Source organism: Eleginops maclovinus, chromosome 12 (genome assembly GCF_036324505.1).
Source record: "Eleginops maclovinus isolate JMC-PN-2008 ecotype Puerto Natales chromosome 12, JC_Emac_rtc_rv5, whole genome shotgun sequence".
NCBI classification, from domain to species: Eukaryota; Metazoa; Chordata; class Actinopteri; order Perciformes; family Eleginopidae; genus Eleginops; species Eleginops maclovinus.
The window spans coordinates 13,441,164-13,464,200 of record NC_086360.1 but is presented as its reverse complement, the minus strand read 5'-3'; the positions used below and the strand labels follow the sequence as shown (position 1 = coordinate 13,464,200).

General features: G+C 39.8%; 2 protein-coding genes across 2 annotated transcripts; one reads left to right on the top strand and one right to left on the bottom strand.

Moving 5' to 3' along the window:
* Positions 1–908: 908 nt before the first annotated feature.
* LOC134873085 (ATP synthase subunit alpha, mitochondrial-like) lies at positions 909–5,636 on the top strand. The gene is made up of 11 exons (XM_063896487.1): positions 909–1,101; positions 1,573–1,648; positions 2,336–2,505; positions 2,785–2,958; positions 3,179–3,345; positions 3,481–3,781; positions 3,977–4,201; positions 4,300–4,407; positions 4,555–4,699; positions 4,813–4,963; positions 5,050–5,636. Exons 1-11 carry the CDS (start codon positions 1,042–1,044, stop codon positions 5,126–5,128), a joined length of 1,656 nt encoding a protein of 551 aa, XP_063752557.1. The 5' UTR covers positions 909–1,041; the 3' UTR covers positions 5,129–5,636.
* A 2,255-nt stretch (positions 5,637–7,891) lies between these two features.
* On the bottom strand, positions 7,892–20,666 carry LOC134873084 (chondroitin sulfate N-acetylgalactosaminyltransferase 1-like). Its single transcript, XM_063896486.1, has 10 exons — positions 20,304–20,666; positions 20,117–20,217; positions 19,820–19,998; positions 18,981–19,197; positions 18,689–18,790; positions 17,891–18,072; positions 16,853–16,947; positions 16,684–16,765; positions 14,321–14,571; positions 7,892–8,717 (listed from the first exon to the last, which is right to left on the bottom strand). Exons 1-10 carry the CDS (start codon positions 20,664–20,666, stop codon positions 8,592–8,594), a joined length of 1,698 nt encoding a protein of 565 aa, XP_063752556.1. The 3' UTR covers positions 7,892–8,591.
* Between the last annotated feature and the right edge of the window lie 2,371 nt (positions 20,667–23,037).

The following is a 23,037-nucleotide window of genomic DNA, read 5'->3' as shown; positions in this document are numbered from 1 at the left end:
AAATCTGAAAATGTTTGGATATCAACCCATAAAATGTACCACAAATGACACAAGGGAAGCTAACAAATATAAAGCATGACTTAATTAAAACTAGGCCTTCACATAGGCCTTACTTTTATTTTGCAAATGTTTGTCTAGATAATGGTCATGTTCTACCACAGGAAAATTCCTTACTGGATTTATTAAAGTTAATGTTATTGTAATAGCATCCATGTTGTATTTTCCCCATATTTTTTTATTTTAAGGACAAACCATTTTATCTTTTGAATGTAATGATATTATTTATTCAAATACAATGTGCATATATGCTAATGTATAAAGGTTATCAACATTTACATTACAGCTATTGAATGTTCCTCTGGCATATAGACTTAAGTGGAGGCATTAGTATTTGCACATTTGTCATGGCACTGTTTTATGTTGTCTATTAGTTTGTATACAATCACTGATCACTTTGTAATGCGTCTAAACAGTTCAGCAAAGTTACAAGTATGATGGTAGTACATATTGACAAAATATGATAGGTCAAGCTTATTACTGGCCCACCTATTCCCCATTGCATATTCTAATCCTCTCAGGTAATCCTTTTACAAAGTTACAAAATGAAAGCTTTACATGTTAGCTACTTAAATGTTGTTTTTATGCTTATATGTTTACTTTATTTTTTACTTGTGTTAGTTTTTAAATGCAGTACTTTAACTTGTGACATAATCTGTGTATACATTGGTGTTGCTACATTTATATAAGTAAATGATCTGAGTAGTTCTCCTATCTCAGGTACTTACCTATGTCTTTTGTATTTATTTAACAAACAAAGATAAGGTTGTTTTTTTTAAGTCGGACATGTTCATCATAAAGTTGTAGGCAGAAATATTGCAGCAGTACCTTCTCCATGCCGGCGGGAGGCAGAGCAGAGCAATAACGCAGGAAATGTAACGTGAGTGTCACATAAATAGAAGAAGAGTTCATTCAGCCATTACATTCACTCAGCCAGGTCGCAGCCGCTAGTGGTGGAGGACAGGTCATTAGCAACAGGACAAAATGTTATCCGTGAGAGTTGCAGCAGCTCTGGTCAGGACCTTGCCCAGAAGGTCTGGATTTGTAAGTATTTTAACTAAAAAATCCACATCTGATGTTGCTGCAGGTTTGTCTTATATCGCTGTAAAGCCTGTGGGCGTGAAGGGTAATGTTAATGTTAAGGCCGCTACCTAACTTGTCATCGATTTAACAATGTGGCTTTACATGCTACAAAGCTCTCCTGAGTAATAATCTGCGTTACCAGCCTCGAAAATTGTTTATTTAATGTGTTTGTTGAAGTTGCCCTTGTGAAACGACAGTCCCCGTCCTGCAGCAAGCGGTGCTTAAGTTAGCACGCAAGCTAATGCTAGCTGCCAGCTAACGGCTCATTCAGCCACGCTTTGAAGGTCAGGAAGCCTGACAGCGCATATCCTATCCGCTGCACAGACCTGCACTAGATACGCTTTTAAAGTGCACATTTGAACTGTCGATTCTGCATATTTGAACTTGTATTTGAAATTAACGCTTTATCCAAACTGTGTGTCGTTACATTAGGTTTCCAAGGCTCTCCCAGCCGCCTGCGTTGGGGTCAACCACCTCCACACACACAGACCATGGCTGCAAAAGACAGGTGAGCTAAAAACAACATGACAGAAACTTTAGCCTCCACACTTTAGGTCGGCTCCTAAAGGTACTTTATAAAGGTCATTGGTAATACTGTGTTTACAGAGCTTTACTTTTAATAACTATCATATTAACAGGATAGACAGATGCTTTTTTTTTTATCTTTAGGATAACGTAGGTCACTAGCATAGTAGGCTTATACAATACATACAAAACACATATGCATGCAGGAAGTAAAGAATAACAGTGCATTAACATTACTTTGGAAATGATAAATAGCAGATTTCATGTTGATTTATAGTTATTGGACAAACAAGCTCATGATTAATCGTGCATTGATTTTATAGTTTGCTTTTAAAAGAGATAAAGGAGGTACTTTTGGTAATGTTTAAAAGTAATTGCTGAGTAAAATCCCAGCTATGTCACATTTTGACATTCAATGTAATGTTACCTTTTGTGTTAGCACTTTTTTTTGACAAGTGGTTGATTTGAGCTTTATGTTAAAAAGCTTTTCACTTAGTTTGCAACAATCAAAATCTTAGCTGTTTATATATTTTCATCGATATGAATGTATAGACATGTTTTTTGTTGTCTAAAATGGATCTTTTTAAATGAACTATATTTGCGATAATCCAAGTCTCTGTTGCATAATTGTTAAATAACATTTATTTGTTGCATGTTTTGTTGTTCGCAGGCACAGCCGAGGTGTCTTCCATCCTGGAGGAGAAGATCTTGGGAGCAGACACCTCTGCAGACCTCGAGGAGACAGGCCGTGTGCTCTCCATCGGTGACGGTATTGCCAGAGTGTACGGGCTGAGAAATGTCCAGGCAGAAGAGATGGTGGAATTTTCCTCTGGACTGAAGGTGTGTTTTTAAAAGGGTGCTATAAAACAATAATTAAAAACTACATTAATTACTAGCCACTTGTATTTATAGAATATTTTTCACACCGTGCTTAATCTTGAATTCACAACAAGAACATTGTGTACCTTTTCTTTAAGTACATAGTTTCATACCACCAAACCCCAAAGATCCTAAATGATCAGCTTTTCTCTGTTTATTTTTTAAATATATCTCTAAGCAACCAGTGTAAAACAATTATTCTGGTAACATGTAAAATATATTTATTTATATTTTCCTTAGGGCATGTCTCTGAACTTGGAGCCCGACAACGTTGGTGTTGTGGTCTTCGGTAACGACAAGCTGATCAAGGAGGGTGACATCGTGAAGAGGACTGGTGCCATTGTGGATGTTCCTGTTGGGGAGGAGCTGCTGGGCCGTGTTGTGGATGCTCTGGGAAATGCTATTGATGGAAAGGTGACTTGAGTCAATATAACTTCTCTTAGAGTACAAGTTCTAATCACAGAGGAAATGTATTACTGGTATCTATTAAACAAAAGCCAAATCTTTAAAAAAAAAATCCCTCAATAACTAACTTTGGAATTTAATATATGCAGCCATCTTAATACTAATAGTGCATACAATTAGTAACAGTTTTTACAAAAAACTGTGTTTCTAAAAATGTGTTATTTTGCAGGGTCCCCTGGGCTCCAGTATCCGTAGGCGTGTGGGTCTGAAAGCCCCTGGTATCATCCCCCGTATCTCTGTGAGGGAGCCCATGCAGACTGGAATCAAGGCTGTGGACAGCCTGGTGCCCATTGGCAGAGGCCAGCGTGAGCTGATCATTGGTGACAGGCAGACTGGGTAATTACTTTGACTGAGAATTATTTCTTTTTTGTTATATGGCCTGCAACTTTTCCCTGGATTAATGGGAGTTTATGACTTGGGTTCAATGTAACATCAGTGAGAATGCTCTCTAAACCTATCTCTGTTCCTCAGCAAAACTGCCATTGCTGTTGACACAATCATCAACCAGAAGCGCTTCAACGAGGGAACTGACGAGAAGAAGAAGCTTTACTGCATCTACGTGGCCATCGGACAGAAGAGGTCCACTGTGGCTCAGCTGGTGAAGAGGCTGACTGATGCCGATGCCATGAAGTACACCATCGTGGTCTCGGCCACCGCCTCTGATGCTGCTCCTCTGCAGTACCTGGCCCCATATTCTGGCTGCTCCATGGGAGAGTACTTCAGAGACAACGGCAAGCACGCCCTGATCATCTATGATGATCTGTCCAAGCAGGTGAGGACAGAGGAAGAAAAGAGTCAGATTGTGTAAAGCTAAAATTAAAGCATTTTGATATTTTTTGTTTTCTAAGCCTGCTCATGATTAGTTATTAACGTTTTGAAAAATGATCCATCATCAACATTAATAAATACATTGAGGCTGTATTCAGAAGTGCTGTCTTGGTAAAACATTTTCTCCCCCTCCTCTCAGGCTGTTGCCTACCGTCAGATGTCTCTTCTGCTGCGTCGTCCTCCCGGTCGTGAGGCTTACCCTGGTGATGTGTTCTACCTTCACTCCCGTCTGCTGGAGAGAGCTGCCAAGATGAACGACAACTTCGGTGGTGGCTCCCTCACTGCCCTGCCCGTCATTGAGACCCAGGCTGGCGACGTGTCTGCCTATATCCCCACCAACGTCATCTCCATCACAGACGGACAGGTTTGTCTAAAACTGTCATTCATGTTTCGGTTGGGCATTTGCCAACATTCTTCATAACAATGCTCTTAAATTATAATATCCTTATCTGTTATTTGTAGATCTTCTTGGAGACTGAGCTTTTCTACAAGGGTATCCGCCCAGCTATCAACGTCGGTCTGTCTGTGTCCAGAGTAGGCTCTGCTGCCCAGACTAAAGCCATGAAGCAGGTAACATCTGGATTTTAGTTTTAAATTCAGACATTGTGTTATCATGTCCTCCATTTCCTGTTTAGTTTTATAAAAACAATTCTTGCATTTCATCCACTTGAGGCTACAATCTCCTGCTTTATAGATAATCGTATTTCTTCCCTATAGGTGGCCGGTACCATGAAGCTGGAGCTGGCTCAGTACCGTGAGGTGGCTGCTTTCGCCCAGTTTGGCTCTGACCTCGACGCTGCCACACAGCAGCTCCTGAACAGGGGTGTCAGGCTCACTGAATTGCTCAAGCAGGGACAGTACTGTGAGTATCGACGTCTTTTTTTTAGAATTTCTGCTTTCCAAAAAGTATACAAGAAATGCTGCACTGGTATGTGTTTTCAAAATGCATAAATAAACTGTCTCCACTTGCTCCAGCTCCCATGGCCATTGAGGAGCAGGTCACAGTCATCTACGCTGGTGTCAGAGGATACCTGGACAAAATGGAGCCCAGCAAGATCACAAGGTTCGAGAAGGCTTTCCTGCAGCACATCCTCAGCCAGCAACAGGAGCTGCTCAGTGCAATCAAGTAAGACATTTCAAAGCCAATCATTTTGAACAAATACAATTTTTTTTAAAAGAAAGATTTTTCATGTGATTTGTTGTATGTTTCAGGGCTGACGGCCAGATCTCAGAAGCATCAGACACTAAACTGAAGCAGGTTGTGCTGAACTTCCTGTCCAGTTTTGAGTAAAGGATAGCACTTCTCATTATCTTCAGTGAGCTACCTGTCTGTGTCCCCACTTCGCTTATATATGTGAACACACTGAAGGCCAAAACCTCCATGTACAGATTTCTCCAAATAAAATTTTACAACCCCACTGAGGTGTAAAATTCTTCTGATTGTGCGCTTAACTGCAGTAAGTGTAGGTCAGATTCCTGTGGACAGATTCGACAAGTGGCAGAAGAGTAATACAATATTTCAACACGTCAATGTGTTATCTGATTTGTTTTTAGTGTACCAAAATATAAGGTAACATGCATAACTATTCACATACCATCATATTGAATTCTCTTTACTGTAACAAGTTGTTTATAAGAGCATAATATTTAACTGGGCAAATGAGTGTTTAGACTTGACAAGTGTTTGTTTTGCTCCTCATTGTTTTCAGAGGAGGAGAGGACTGTAAGCCCAGTTCTCAACTGTGGGTGAAATGTTTGTTACTATGGTAATAAATTCAGTGACTCTGTCACACATCAAATCTGTCCTGTGTGAAATCTTGTGAGACCGTCCTCCCAACAACTACTTTTAAAGTCACTACAGTGAGAATAGATTTTTCTGCTTTCTTTATCTTCACCATTAGGTGGCTGTAAATGCCACAAAGTAGACTGAGCTAACCTATAGCAACAATAGTTTCTGGCCCTTACCAAAGATTATTAGCATGAATAACAGGGTCGACTGCATTTGCCTAGTTTTTTTTAAAATTATTTTTTAAACAATGTTAATTTTAGCAACTTTCATCAATTGATCACATATCACAGCAGGAGGATGTAACAAAGCCATTTAGTCACTTTTCTATCCCTTACTCGCTCCTTTAATGTCCTACTATATTGACATGAAATAATATAGTTAAAATGAATCTGTAATAAATGCTCCTTTTGCTACAAAGGCTGTAGAAAATTATTCTACTTTCTACTAGAGTAAGTTTAACACCTTTTTAATAAAAAATGTTTTAATTCACCACTGTACCAATTCTCAGATAAAATGAGAAACCTTTTAAGTTTTGTTAAATATCAAAAATGAACTGGTTGCCAATGATAAAAAAATATATATATAATCACTTTCAATGGACATTTCTCATGAGGGATGAGGTGCGGTCAAATATAAGATATGCTCTTTGTCTTCTTTTTTTAACCATTGATATGTTCATAGGATCCTGTAGTATGGGCATATTTCATTATTCATTATCTCAAGAGAATTGGGCTGGCAAAGTAAGTGTTTGGAATAAAGTAAGTCTATTTAGGAGGAAAATCAATTTATAATGTGTCAGTGCCAGTCCTTTAAAGACTATTAGTGCAGTGAGCATTACGAGTGGCTTGTTTCTCCAATGGCATCACTGCCTGGCAAGATAAAGTGAGACATGTGATATGTTAGAGTGAATAGGGCTGCTTTCAATAAAGACTATTGTCAAGGTCAGCGTGACAACAAAGGAGAGCTCTGTGGACGCACAGACAACATGTACGGTCACATTTTAGACATGGAGGAGGTGGGAATTATCTACATCAACATGAGCATTTTCAGTAGACAAGCGGATTTAAAGTCAGGGATCCAGTACCCATGAAAAAATCTTAAAGATATAAGCAGAAGTCTTCTAATGCCGTCCTAGGGCTATATTGCATAATAAACTGGCAAAAATGTTTTTCAACATCACTTCTCACTTCTTTGTATGTGTTGCACATCTATTCATATAACCTACATAGAAGCCTAACAACAGTAGTGCTGTCTGTCCTTTAAATCTAATTATCTCAATAGGGTCACAAGTGTATAGTCAACAGAAGGAAACAATGGTAAGTCTTGGAGGGAAAATCCTATAACCACACATTCTTAAAAATGACATGCTGAGGTTTATGCCTGTCATTATTACTGAGTGGACAGTTTAGAATAACTGAAGCTTTATCAGGAACTGAACTAGGAAGACAACACGAAACAACAAAGCCTATTTGGTCTGATATTATATCTACTAATATTATTGTTGTAGTACACCCTGTCGCTACTGCACTATGATAGTTGTGTGGTCATGGTTGATTTGTAATTTAGTTACTCATTTTGAGAACTGATATGACATGAATACAGTTTTAATGCTGATTCAGTGGTAATACTTCATCAGGCATCATAGCTTAATATAGAGCTACTATTCTATCAACTTGTGAATCCAGTTTTAGTTACTATACTGTATTCTGTCAACCTGTTTTGGAAATGTGCTCATCTCAATGCAAGGCTCTGCATGTACACACACAGAGAGCAGAAGAATCTCAACTGCCCTGCTGAAACATAATCAGCCTATAGACTTAAGCTGACATTCATGAGTGTGTGTTTATGGCTTTCACTATGTGCTACTGTGTGTACTGTTGGGATTTAAACTCTAAAGCAGATCTTCAACTCAGACATTAGCAGGAGAGTATGTATTACTTAAACTCCTATACATGATACCACTGGGAAAACAAACAAGATTTAGTTTTTGTTTTTTCATGGCAACAGAAGACGTACATTTGCATGCATGTGGTTTCTATGGTCTGTCTACACAGCCCTGCCAAAGCAATGTTTTGTTCCTTTCATTTCTTCATTTGGTTAAAGAATCAGTTTTATTTATTGCTGTCTTTCACTGCAGTTATTGGGGGGAAAAAACAGCCATTCTGCTATAGCAAGTAAGGCCATGCTTAAAGTCAGCAGCTTTACATTGTCCAAGGCACTTGCATTATATATTATTTGCTCTTATACAGACACAACAAACAGTCATCTTTTTTTGCCTTACAAATTAGCAAAACAGAGCTGTCTTTATTTTTTCAAACATTTTCCCCTCTTCTGCTTTTAACAAAACAGTTTGAAGCTTCTATGAGGAGAATAAAATACAAAATCTTCACACAAACTTTAAAAAACATTTTCAACATGAAACAACATCAGGGAAGGGACATGACAGCAGGTAGCAGCAATCTCACTAAGGCCAAAACCATCATAAAATATATATTATTTCTGACTCCAGTCTCCATTTGCAGTTCCTGAAGTTGACAGCCCAGGTTTTCTTGTTCACACGTGCCAGAACCTCTACAAGCCTGCTTGCAGAGCTCACACAGACACTCATTATATTCTGGGCAAAAAGAATTTCATTCATTCATGATGGCAACATCAGACCAATATACACTAGAAACCACATTTCATACAAGCTCACACTGTAAAAAGCCACCTTCTCTAAAATAAACCCAACATGCTGTATTTTGTTTTGTCATTCAACTGTTTTAAGTTGGATTTACCCGAAACCTTGGCAGAAGGTTTGTTACTTTTAGTTAAGTGCAAAGCCTGTCTTCTGTTGTGTTGTGAAAGAAGCAGCTAAAGCCTGCAGTGTGGGCTCCACAGATAAACTTTGTTTGTGAAACGCACAGAAACCAGCAGTGAATATAAAACGCTTGCAGTTCACTAATCGATTTTAGGCCCTCAATGATCATTTAAAGGGATAAAGGCCACAGAGAGTATTGTCTTTTGAGGCCTCAGGGTCACTCAGTGCTGCCATAGTGGTTTCCATTAAGAGGATTTTCCTGTAAATTGGTGTGTGTGGCTTCTTCCTCCTGTGACACCACCGGGTCAACTGGCTGTTCAAAGAAATTAGACACACAGACCACCTGCAGAAAACATGCAACATGATTAAAACTCATTCTCCTGTTATTGCTTTTGTTGCAATTGCACTATGAAAATATATGACATAATTAAAGTAGATCGGACATCTTGTGGTATTGTATTATAGCTGTTTTAACATTGTTTTTAGTGGAAGTCTCAAAGCTTCATTTGATTTGAATGGTGAGCCTATACAAATCATAAAGTCTTTGGCTTAAAGATTTCAGTGTAACCATCCTATGGCTTCAAAAACAGTTGGAACAAGCTAACATAGTATTTATAGTATAGGACACTGTTATACACTGTTTTATAAGATGATTTATATAACGTAAAGGGAAAACAAAAGCAAAAAAAGGGCAAGCTCCAACCATGAACCTCTTTTTGAATGCATACATGGCCAACACGCTTTTTCTAAATGTGCTTTCCCAATTACCCAACACAATGTTTTCAATTGTATAATGTGATAGTTGGATAATACTTACTGTGAGAATAGCCACTACCCCTCCTTGCAGGAGGCCAGTGAACACATCACTCCAGTGATGTTTGTAGTCAGACACCCGGGACAGACCCACATACACAGCAGTGGCAATCAGGAAGAATTGGATAGTTGGACGCAGAAGCCTCGACCATTCTGACCTCAGTCTGGCTTGAACATACAGCTACAGAACACACACAATACATTTTAAAAAAATGTATTTAAAGGTGTGGGGTCCCACCTACAGTAGGCATTCGGTCTTACATGGCCAAACCCATATTTACAAAGGTGTTGGTACCTAATGCATTTTCTGAAGAGAATTATGTAGCCCAAGTTGTTTACTGCTGTTAACATTATTTTTAGCATTTGCAGCACTGAAATTTAAGTCACATTTCATTTTCATAAATGTTTTTTAAAGTAGAATAGATGTACTTACTACAAGGAACAGCATGCAGTACATAGAGAAGGATGAATGACCTGAGAAGAAGGACAGTCTACAAAAAGAAAACAGAAGAGAAACTAAATGAAATTACGCAACTTCGCAATAATCAGGTGACTTTTCATTCATTAATAATAATAATGATCAAAACTGTCATTTTACTGCAATAATACAAATGTAGAAGAGGATTAAGGGGGACCTCTTATAAGTGTACATATCAAATTAGGTTTACTAGTTTCAAGAAGGCTACTGTGACTTTACGGAAAAACAATTGTATACTCTTTGTTTACATTACCTGGCTTCATCTACCAGAAACTTTTCTCCAGTGCAGGTGAAGTTCTCGATGTATCCCCCAGCTTTGCAGTCAATGTTATTCCAGGTCGGTTTGCACACAGCCAGGAAGTTTGGCCGAAGACGACCGATGGAGTACTTTGCGATGTCTGTCACAGATTGACTAGCAGCAGCTCCAAATATGTAGCTCCCAACAGCTTTGTACACAGACGCCACATACTTAGTCCCCAAAGAACGGTTCTTGATGCGGGACATGTAAACAGAAAGGCACTCGCCACAGATGATCTGCAGAAAAAATGCAAACAAAGGCTTAGCTTAACAATTGAGATTTCAGATCAGAGATCTTAAGGAAGACTCTGTCTGTTTTCTTACCACGATAAGAGTGAAGGGGATCATGACTCCTCCCAGCAGTTGGTAGGATATGGTCTCCTCTTTGATGGGGTATCTGATGGATTCATCGTTACAGAAGAAACCTCTTTTAAAAGGGTTGTGTAGAGGGGTCAGGATAAAAAATGGAAGGCCAACTGTGAAAATAAAGGAGGCAGATAGTGAATAACAATTCTACCTCATTGTCAGCTTTTAACATCTCAAAGCATCCAAATTTACAAGCAGAGAGAACTCCTGTGACTCAGAGGCATGACACATGAGCCACCACCATTAAGAAATGCTAACAATTTAAGATTTAAATGCAGGAAATGTGATGGAGAGGCACAGGAATTTCCCTTCGTGCTAATGATTGTTGCAGCTCTCATTTAGCTGCAAGAAAGGAAAATCACTCTGGTTGGACAAATTACACCGCTTGAGGCCTCCAATGACTACAGAGAAACATTGCAAAAATGATGTTAGGAAAGACACTCATTACACCACTAACCGTTCCTGAAAAAACACCAGGATAAGATGAACACGCTTTGACTTGCTGTGATTTAATCCACCACCTTCATTTGAGAGAGAAATTATATATAGTAGTAGAAAAATATTTGACCATATTCAAAAGTAAGACGTTGCATACTACTGACACATTAGTAGTAATTAACCAGTGGTATTATATACATAGTAGGCAACAAATAAGGGGATGCATATTGGATGTATCTGTTTGGCTTTAGAAACTAACTAGAAGTAATATTAAAGTAATTTTGAAAGCACAACTTTTACTTTTCTATATTGTGGTGTTTTTGTACTTTCCTCTTTTCACATGCATATTTCACTTATAGATCATATAGTTTATAAAACATAATAAAGAACTTAGAAATAACTATCTATCTACTTCTATCTATCTAGAAATAGATTAAGTCTATGGATGGAAGACATGACACATGCAGTTTGATTGTTGCTGCCAGCTCCAAAACTAAATGGGATGATTGGTGCACAGTCAGCAGCACAGAGGACACTGACTAAGCAAAGTCTCTGTGTTTAAACGAATCATAGGAAAGATTGTGTGGGTGTGTGTGTGTGTGTGTGTGTGTGTGTGTGTGTGTGTGTGTGTGTGTGTGTGTGTGTGTGCGCGCGTATGTGTCTGAACTTCTATCTTTATCACCTACATACGGTATATCAACAGACAAAAAAAGTGTTTTAATGTCTCTTTTTTTTGCAGCTTTGTCAGTGAAATTTAGTAGCCCTGCAGTTTGTCTCTGCGCTATGATTACATTAAACACACTGAGCTAAAAACATAGCTTTGCTTTGGGAAAAACACACAGGGTGGGACTTTGTTGCCTTTTTTTCCATCTTCCTGCCTGCTTCCTTAAAACCTCAGGTCTCAGTGTGTGTCTACTAGACGTGTATGTAAATCAATGGATTTGCTTAAACATGTTCTCTGTAGAATTTCAAAATAGTAGCTGGAGTAAAAACTCCACTTTACAACGAACAGCATTTCCTGATAATTCAACGGATTAAAGTACGCTACCGGTTTAACAGACGGGGTAGGTTAGATTTACATACCGAGGATCAGACAGGTAATGTCCATCCCGATGAGAGGGATAGTTGCTCCTTCAAACATGTTGCGTCTCCTTGTGTTGCTCTTCGCTTCTGTAAAAAAGGTCCGCTCCCGACTCTTCCAGATGCTTTTAGACGACACTAGACGCAACCTTTCTGCCGCACATTTCTCGCTGCTCCAGTACAAAATTATAAAAGTGTCATTGTGCTACCACGAAACTCCTGTTTGACTGTCCGAAGAGCTAAAACTACAGGGGAATTAAAAAGTATATAACAATCACAGATCTAAAGTCTAGATCTAATCTAAAACCACCACACACAGCACGATGAGCTGCTCACCCTCCGAAATGCTCACACATCACGATAATACACAGCGATTTCTTCAACTCATTACACCTTCCTGTCCACAGAGACACTGCCTGGGAGGGAGCAGCAATAAAAGCGGCTCTACATCTGAGATTAATGCTGCCTTCATGTGCACCCGGAAAACTCTGAGCTGGTTTGTTGTGACGTTAAGTGGGCGGAGAGTTTGTTGATAGAAGTGCATTTTTTTTCACAATAATGAATACAAGTTTACTAATGTCGCTACAAAAGACACCGATGTCGTAAAACAGCACGCACACACAAATACACACGCAAAAAACAACAACAATGAAATGTGTAATAACTAGATAACAATTCATGAGGATGAGGGAAATGATGGGATGTGAGGATCAGGGGCTCAGCCATGCTGTTGGTGATTCATTATTTTTATTTGTTTGGCTGCAATGTATTTCAATGTGTAAAACCTTTGTGTTTCAATTCTATAAATGTTTCTCTAATAGTTGACATAAATTGAAATTACACTCCGAGGAATTCTCCTGGTTGGCATTTTTTGTACGAATAATAATAATAACAAAGAATACTTAGATGTAGTAGCAATACAAGGGTAATACAAATACTTTGTTTCATATTAAATCTCTGAATGCAAAAAATAATCACAGAAAGGAGAAGTAGCCTGCTCATTATGTTAGTAGACTATCATCAATTGGGAATATTAAATGAAGTTGACCCACAAGTGCTTATAAATTGGACTGAACTGCAGTACAAATATACTAGCTACTGTTTAATGTCTGGTCTCTTGTGAATAAACTAATCGTATTGGGAGATTTTTATATCGTTGCACAGATGTAGTGTGACATTTCAGCTTTGTACCTGAATGCAGCACAGGACAGGGAAGCGGTAATAGGAGTTTCGGACCTATCGCGTGCCAGCGTCGACGCTACGCAGCTGTCGGCCGATACAGAGTTGCTCCTCCTCTCTCTGCCCGATGTAATGAGGTGACTTCCGTTTTACTATTAATAGAAGAACGTCAACTGTCACCTCTAAATGCACCACATAAATTAGATGTGGGATAACCGTGAAATGATTCCCATCTTGTCTCTTTTGCAATGTAGATGGCATCTTGCCTTTAGTCCCACGTTCCGCCTACATACAAAAGAACACTAACAGTGCAACACATTTGATCCACTTTATGTCAAATGTCTGTTTTGATACTTATGTTGGGATTGCATTTCAGACACACATCTTGAATCTAGCTTATCCAGTTGCCTGGGATAGTAATAAAACATAATATGTAAAAAATAAATAAAACAAATCTACAATTTAAGATATTGATGATGTAACCCCTATGTTAGCAGTGGATATAAACTGTGCTGGTTATGTTTCAGAGTAGCATGGCAGACAGAATTTGGGAATATCCTCTGTAAGGTAAGCACAAAACACACACAAACTATTCCAGTTTACTTTTTTGTGTCTGTGATACGTTTTCTTATCTAGCATCATTAGCAGCACAAATAATGAAACAAGAGAACAGAGGGTTCAGAAAAAGTCAGGCCTCATATGCATTGCAACAACTAAAAGGCAACTGGCGCCGTATTTTGCTTTGAAAATTCAAAGGGAAATGAAAACCAGATAATGACATCTGATAAATAGCGTCAGCAGGCAGGAATGCATGGGGGTGGTTCAGATGAGTGTGAGCCATAATAATATCTGGTTATTTATACTGGTGTGTAAAGTTTCAAAGCAGCGTAGGCCTAAAAAACTGACAAACAGGAGGAGTGGAATTGGGAATATGAGAAAACACATTTGAGATGCAAATGCACTGTGCTCCTCCTTGGAACAAGCCCTCGGAAAAACCTGTTATTGCAATGAACTCCACCCAAGCAGTATGCAAATAGATCACATTCTTTTATTCTAACAACATGTATCAGTCATTGTTTGCAAAAGTTTATGTGTCAATGTGGAGAACAATAATCACAGTAAAAATATTGTTAGTAATAAATTATCATGAAACAAGAACACACTAAACCGTGATAACAAAAAATATCATAGCCCTTTTATTTTGTCCATATCATGTTCCTCTGTTTTTCTGCTTGTGGGAGCCCAAATGAGCTTCAATGTCTGGTTTGAAAAGAAGCTCCCCGAGCTGGCCATGCGAGGCCTCGTTTATGGCTTTGGTCTGCATACACATTTTGTATTTGTCTGGAGGAAGCTCATCCGCACAGTTCTTCTCGTGCCACAAGTGGAAAAGGCCGTGGGATGGAGAGCGAATCACCATTAGCTTACTGTGGAGGTACTTCCTGTAAAGGTGCACGTCCTCCAACCCCCAGCCTTTGATACTGCGGTCAAAACCACCTGCAAGAAGTAGAGAACTTTAGAAATGTGCCATGAGACAGTGGCCGTTTTTCCATCAACCCGGAGCCCGAACTGGAGCCGGAGCTGGAGCCAATTAAGATCTGGTTTTTCGTGTTTCCACCGCAGCGGCGGCTTTAAGCGCCGAAAACCCGGATCTTTCTGGCCCCACTCGGCTGCCCGGCCAGATCCAAGATCCAATACGAACCAATACATCACGCTTACTTCGGAGGGTGGAGATTAACCTGAGCAATAACAGTTCATGGCGAGTACAGCGAGTACAAGTTGTAACAAGCAGTATCGCTGAGCAAGACTAGAACGCAACCACACACTTTATAAAGTCAGGCAATACTAACCAGGCTCAGTGTGATTCTGTTTATTTTTTTATCTTTCTTTAATCACCACCAGTTCACTGTTTTTGATCATTGTGAAGAGCAGGCAGACGCTTTCCTGTTGTTTTGTACTATTGCAGCTATCGGATAGAATCAATACCTACACAGGCAAGGATGGATTACTGCACCGGCCTACCGGGCCCAGGCCCAGGAGCCCAAGCCTCTGCACTACCATTTCAATATTGTCTCTACAACATAATACAATTAAAGGGGCCCTGAAGCCATAAGCCATATTACATTATGTTATATATCTCAATAGGGCCCCCCAATCATATGCCACGGGTTGTGTAATTAATTAATCCCTCATACCTTAAACCCCCCCCCCCAAATTAAATAGAATGGCATATGATAGGTCATATAGTGCTCCTGAACCACAGCTTATCAATGTTATTCATCCCTAATATCGGAAAAGGGCCCTTAAATCAGTTAGAATGGGGTAGGATATCCCATAAAGCAGGGGTTCCCAACCTTTTGCAAGCTGGCCCCCCTTTCGAAGGTTGGAATATTGTCAAGCGTTGATGACGATGCATGATTTCAAGCAGTTTTCTTATGAGTGATGTGATCTGTGTGATGTAGGGGTTTGGGCCCCTTGCATTGCGCCTGCTTATTTTTGACTAATGTGCTTATGTGTGTTCTTTGACTTGTTGTAAATCCTCAAGATACACGTGAATAATATTTGACTGTGCTTTTAGCGCAACCTTTAACACCGCTGATTTGCGCTTGAGGGTGAAGTTAGCGTGGTGCATCTTTTTTTTTTGGGGGGGGGGGGGCTTTTCTCGTCGTCACAGGCCCCGGGGCCCAGTGACTCTTAATCCGTCCCCACAGGTTGCCATCAGAAGTAAAATCATAACGAAAACTACACCAGTAAAATATGCCTGTAGAAAACGTCTTCTGCCACAATAGGATAACAGAGTAGTGAAGCTAGTCAGAGTAGCCTCGCTTGCTATGCTAACATCAGCTATCTAATGCTAGAGAAACTTTCATGACAGCGTTGTGATGCCAAACATAGTCAATTTATACTGAAACACATTCACTTATGGGGAGGGGGTATGCATCAGCTGCTCGTGTGACAGTCAGACATTGAATTTGAAAGCAAAAGATAGGATCTTGAACCGGATCCGGTTTGGTGGAAAAGGGGCAAGTGAGACTCAGGAAATCAGGGAAGGCAAGCAACTTCATGGCAACTGGCAGGGGCACCTGCACCGTACGCGACCCGGGTTCGATTCCCGACCCGTGGTCGTTTCCGGATCCCACCCCGACTCTCTCTCTCCCGCTTTCCTGTCACTCTCCACTGTCCTATCCCATTAAAATATCTCAAAAATAAAATACCCTCAAAAATATCTTTAAAAAATAAAATAAAACAGCATTCAAGGAGGATCTTGTTACCTAATTCAAGTTTAACCTCATTTGAATGTAACTGATCATAAAAAGGATAGAAGAGAGATAATTCAAATGCCTAACTTAAAAGACATCAGGGATTTAAAGAGCTTTTTTTTCTCAGTTAGGGAAAGATTCTTGGTGGTAAAAAAAAAACCAACAACACATAAACAATGTAACCTAACCTTGGCAGCATTAGGGAATCACTTAAAAGACCATATCATCTATTAACAGAAAATAGTGGAATACTGTACAAAAATACAAAGTTAATTGTATTTGGTCTTACAGAACATAACTTTAGGGATAATAGTAAACAAGTTTTACTTTATGGCAGAATATGTATTACCTATGTTGAGGAAATCAGACCTGTACTGGCATGTCATGCCAAACCCAAAGTCTCTCCAGAATCCAGTTTCCTTTTTTATCACCTGAAAAATAAATCCAAATCAGAGGCAGACTTGACAATGTATTCCTATACAATGGAGTAAATGTACCTGATTATATTTTTTACCTACCAGTTGTTGTTGAACTGTGGGTAAAGCACTCTGATTACTGTATATAATAGACGGGTTGTACTGGCTGAAGAGTACTGGATAGTACACTCTCTTACCTGGAGACAAAAGCAATTAGAAACAGTACACATGTTCAGGCAGCATATGAGGCAGCAGATGTGACATTCAGTCTCTGTGAGCTGATAATCAAACAGCAGGAGGTGTCAGAGAGTCTGTGGGAGAATGTTATTTCATCCTTTCACATTTTGTTGGCAGAGACAGAACAATCTATTTACAATTGGTGTCAGCCAAAACAAACCATGGGAAGTATGTGCTTATTTGTCCTTATTATTTATAAAGCTGCCAGAAAACAACTCAGGCAAAGAGCCATTATTCAAGTCAGCAAAAGGCATGTAATGCAGTTTTTTGTTGGAGACCTATTTATTTACAGTAAAAGGCTCAAATCGGCACTCTGCAGTTCTGCTTTTTGGAGCCCATCCATTCATGACCTGATATAACTTTTAGCATAATGTCGCTTTGCCCGACCTCAACCCAAGCAGAAGTCTAATCAGAGTTAACTATTAAAAACACCCCTCAATTTAATGCATTGTAACAGATGGTGACAATAGGGCTGTAACAGGCGATATTTCATATTTTATAGTTCTTTCTCTCCCAATTCTTCCCAAGGCCCACCATTTTGCAGAGATAACAGGATAGAACTTCATAAAAAAACATTATATTACAGCTTTGGGATCACAATCACAAGGATTTTTTGAACTAATGATTATTCTTCCAAGTTACTGTATTGTCTGAGAGTGTGCTGACCTGGTAGGAGGTGCTTAGAAAATTAAGGAATATAATTTCAAATTCATTCAAACATTTAAGTGTTTTTTCCCCCCCAGAAGAATGTTATTGTGGATGTTCTGCCCAATAATGCCAAAAAAAATGCTATTCCCTTTATATCCTATTCATTATAGTATGTATCAAGTCTGGATAAAATCTAAGCAAGTTGTGCTGAATTTAAATGTTGAAAAGCTCAGAGTTAATCATCCTTTCTCTCACCAGGTTCTGCATTGAGACGACAAGAAGTTAAGAAGTCAGCGGTGAAGTGGATGTCAACATCACAGAAGAAGAGCAGAGCGTTCTGGCTGCGCCTCCACGCCCGGGCGCCCACATCTAACCCTCGACCGCGAGAAAACTCTTCATTCAGCTGGATCAAAGTGAAGCCCCTGAACCGAGTTTCTCTGAGGGAGAGAAAACCTTTTTTTTTTTTAATCTGTGTTTACTGAGACAATGCATTTAAAACATTAATTCATGAATCAAAATGTTTGTTGGCTCATAGAAGATTAATGGTATTTTGCTCCTCACTCGTTCCCAACTTCGATCAGTTTTCAAGATACATTTGTGGCCGTGAATTCTAAGAGTAGAGAAGAGGAGACCGACTTGAAAAGAGTCTTGCAGAAAATATATAGACCTGATCATTCTGCTTTAGTATGTTTGTTTAGTATGCAACAAAGTTGCACAGCATTAAATATTTCTGTAATTGTTTTTGGGGCAACCAGTGCCTTTAATTAAGCAACAGCGTTGAAAGGGGGAGATACTCGGAGAATGGTCCCAGGCTGGATTCAAACCCAGTTCCACCGCATGGCAACAGCCCCATGGACGGCAGCTTTACCAACTGGGCTATACGGTGAACCAATATTTCTGTAACTTTAATATACTTCTTTACTGTTACAAAATGTAAACAGAATTACAATTGATGAAGGTTGAATGATGACTTGTTTAGGAATTGAAACACATTTGCTTCAACTCAAAGCCAATGTGAAAGGTTGATGATTTGACTGTGAAAAGGCTAAATACCTGGTGGTCTGATCCAGCACTGCCTTCACCTGATCTATCTGATCTCGACCAAAGTAGACCACAGTCAGATGAACCCTGCTGTCCTTGTGGATGCATACTTCTCTGTACAAAAACAGAACACAAAACATACAATTAATATGTGTTCTGTACTACTTCATCCAGAGAAATTGTTTTAGATGAAGTGAAGAGGAGTCTTTATGTCATTTCTACACCAAATATTCACTTTAGGCACTGCCAAATCTACTCTTTTTAAGTGAGATCAATAATGTCCTGTTGCAGTGTGGTAATTTACCTGAAGTTGTTGATGAATTGCCTGAATGCCTCCGGCCTCTTGGACAGAGGTACAATGATGTTGATGAGCGTGCTGCGCGTGTTCACGCTCTCGCTCTTCACCTTCAGCACGGGACCAAACGGCCTGAAGAGGATGAGCTGTGTGAAGTCCTTCGGGCCGTAGCCTTTAAACATCAGCTCATAAACAGTTCCTCTGTCCCGCTCAGTACGGGTCAACCCTGTGACAGACAGACAGTTTGATTTTATTTATAATTCTGATGAAAATGGCAGTATTACGGACACTGCGTTTTCCCATTATTGGCATAAAAAAACTCAAGACACTCACAAACTCCCTCATTGCTTTGTCTCATTCTCCCTATAGCATAAGTGTATATACTGTATTAGTACCAATTGACAAAGGTCTTCACAGGAAAAATTCAAACTAATGTTAGGGAGCTTGTGGAAAACAAAGCAATATTAATATTTTAAAGATATTATAAAAGGAGCAAAGGTTTTTACATCAATTAATCACCTCCTTTGACCCTTAAATTGTCAAGAACACTGTGTTTCTTGCATGGTTCTTTGGTGAATGACATATCTCAAAAAACTGAGACCCAACTTGCGAAGTTGCAGTAAAACCTCACTATATAAAAATTGTAAAAAGGTTGTATACAATATTTGTGCAGGCAAGTAGCCCGCCTGTGCACATCTTGATAAATGGGGGCCCAGTTTACCTCAATTCCTTAAAAACCTTGGAGGCATGCAAGTTTTCCACACAAATTCAATCAAACTCTAGGTGATTCATTGGTATACAAATCATAATTTTTGTATTTATCCCTAACCCTGAATGATATTCCTCACCCTCAATGAAGTCTGCAGGGGAGTATGTGTGCTTCCGCCTTGTGTTGTCTGCGCGTTGCTGAGGCCCGTTCAGGACGTGCAGAGCTGTCTCCAGCGTACTTATGAGCTCGTCCCTGCGATCTTTCCTCACAGGCCTCTCCTCTGGGTGTCTTGTCAACCCCGTTTCGAGCTGGTACACCCTGAGTGACACAACAACACAAATCAAGAGGCATGAGGTAAGACCTGACAATATAAGTTGTCTTCAAAGCTTTGGCAGCTCTACTGTAGTCCTCACCGAGGAACGAGTGCCCAACTCACCTCCTCAGAGTGAAAGTGTCGAAAGGAATCACTGCATACTCGCTGGGAAGCTTCACACCTGAGTTCACCTCGGCCTGGCTCAGCTGGGAGCGTAGGAACTCCTGAAGAACATGACATTAGATTTACTGCTCCATATAACACCACACTCCATGTATCTCATCAGATTACATTCCTCCATTATTCCTACCTTCATGTCGATCTGTGTTGGGGTTTTGTGCAAACTCTCCAGTCCCTGAGGTAGTATCCCTCTTGTTTTAGCCTTTTCCAGGGACTCCTGAAGTTGCTGCATCCTTTCCTGCAGAGCATCCTTCAGCTGGGCTATCTGCTTGGTCAGGCTGTTGATGTAATGTCTGTGAGAGTCCTCTCTTTCCTGCAACAAAGCCATGTATCCCTCCTTACTGGTGGCTCCTGCAGACCAATGCAGATGTTGCTGGCTGCTGTGAGACACAGGCTTACAGGCAAGGAGGTAGAACAGGAACAGACAGCAGCAGAGGCCCAGCACAATGAGGCCGAGCCGGGCCACCAGGGCCAAAAGCCACCGTTTAAACATGGTGGATAGTCTTTTAACAAGCCTTAAACACTTGAGGCTTATAAGATCATGATGTTTCCTCTGTCATGTGGAGATGCTCCCACACAAAAAGCCGCAACACATAATTCCTAAACCATAGATTAGTAAATATGGCTTTCAAAGATGTCTTGCTGTTTTCTTGTGTCATCCATTTCTACACTTCCTTAGGCAGCATCTTTACATCACCATAGCGCTGAAACAACCTAAATGATAAAAAAAAAAAGTGCATTATTAAGTTGAGGTTCCAAACCTTTTACTTAAAAGACCCCATCTTTTCTCAAATTGTTTAACTTTCACGGTTTTTAAGGCCTGGATGCAGACTTTCAAGTATATTTAAAGAACATTTTAGTGCAGCATTACAGGGCTGCTAGATGCTTTGGGCTAAATGCTAACGTCAACATGCTGTTGCAATGTTTAGGGTTAGGGTTAGGGTTAGGGTTAGGGTTAGCATGCTAACATTTTCTCTTTAGCTTTTATGAGTCATCCTTTGAGCACCATGAATGTAAGCAAGATTTATCTTTTGGGGTTCCTTGGTATTCACAGAAAGCAGTATCAACATAAGTAAATATTTCTACATCCAACAAATTAAAATGACAATCGAAGAAAGTTAACCAACCAACCTGCTCAGTCTCCTCCTGATGTGCCTCAATGTTTTGAGCAGCTTATCTCATTACTAGTCAATTTGACGCAGCCTCATCTCGCTGCTGCTGGACTGCTGCTCAGGTGAAGGCTGGCTGCTATAAAATGCACATAAAGAGAAATAACCTGACCTTACATTCACTCAGCAGTGCCACGACGCTTAAGGTGGGAAGTGACAGAAACAAGCATTTCTCTGTGTTTTTCTCTCCACCCTGTGTGTGTGTGTGTGTGTGTGTGTGTGTGTGTGTGTGTGTGTGTGTGTGTGTGTGTGTGTGTGTGTGTGTGTGTGTGTGTGTGTGTGTGTGTTGCCACCATAAGTTTATTCACAGCACAGATGGCTCTTTATTGCTCAGGTAGAGGCTGATTTCATGAAAGACTTGCTTATGTTTCCAGGTCCACCCAAGCAGTGTGTGTGTGTGCGTGATGTGTATATGTGCAAGTGTGTGGGTATTTCTGCGTGTATGACATGATGCATGTGTTCATACCATGCTGACCATTTTAGAACATACTACTAATGTTATTTCAATCCATTTATAGCATCAACATTTTTTTTGTTGTTGCTTAAATATCATGATAATCGTTATAACCTTCCATTTTTTGTGACTCATATAAAGACTCATGTAGTTGTATCTATTTAACATGAGTGCAATGCTTTCATTGTGCCGTCATCTCGGTTGAATACCTCACAAGCAGGATATTACAACAGGTCATCAGATTTATGATGAAACTGATTGTCAACATTTTGATCACGGGCTGAAACACACAAGCATCACCACCAACACACCCATATTAACACACGACAGAGCTGTAATTAAGGACAGACAGATCTAAAAGAAAGATTTAGATATAATCACCAACTGCTGTGAGTTTTGACCAGAAGTCCATCATCCTGAGCTGCTCATCTTCTCCTCTCTCTGTGTTTCCTGCTTCTTCTGCATGCTTTTGTTTCGTCAGTCTAGAGTTATCTCATCCATTTAAATATTGAACAGATCTCAACCTCCTCAAAATAGAGAGTTAAAGTATCCAAACTTAGTAACTCCTCTCAGTCTCCACCTTTTCCATCCACCTCCCTCTCTTCCCCACTCTCTTTTTCCATCCCTCTCTTTCTATCAGACCCAGTGTTCACTTCCTTCCATATGAGATCTCACACCATCTGCCTCCATCCTGAATCCCCTTTCAGCTCCTCCGAGGCTCCTCCTTGCCTTTAAGTCTAATTAGAAGGCGACAGGAGTAAGGAGGAATGCCTCTTTAGACTTTCGATGCTCTGCCACCTGCAATCTGCTGCAGGGAAATAGCTAGTTACCGGTTGGACCCAGTGATAGTGCCGGGTCTTTCACATTTTATGAGGCAGCATACAAATGCTCATTGTTTTCATTTGAAAGTCGACTCTCCAGTTCTGATTCCTCTAAATGTTTTAGTCTGCTACTGTGTTTCCCCCTGTTAAACATTTAAAACAGTCCAGTATTAATGTGTTTTCTGTAATAAAACACTTCATAATCAAAGTTTCTAAATATGTTTTTTAAATGTATTATGTGAAATGTGGTGGTGATTCAGCATCTATTAAACTAATACTTTATATAAAAACATGTGCTGACAGAAAAAGACAATTTTCTTACTTGATATTAACTAAACAATTGTCCGTAGTTTCAATGCCTTTTAGTACTGACTTTCCACCAAATGAAAAACACTCCCTTCAGTGTTATCTAGACTTGCA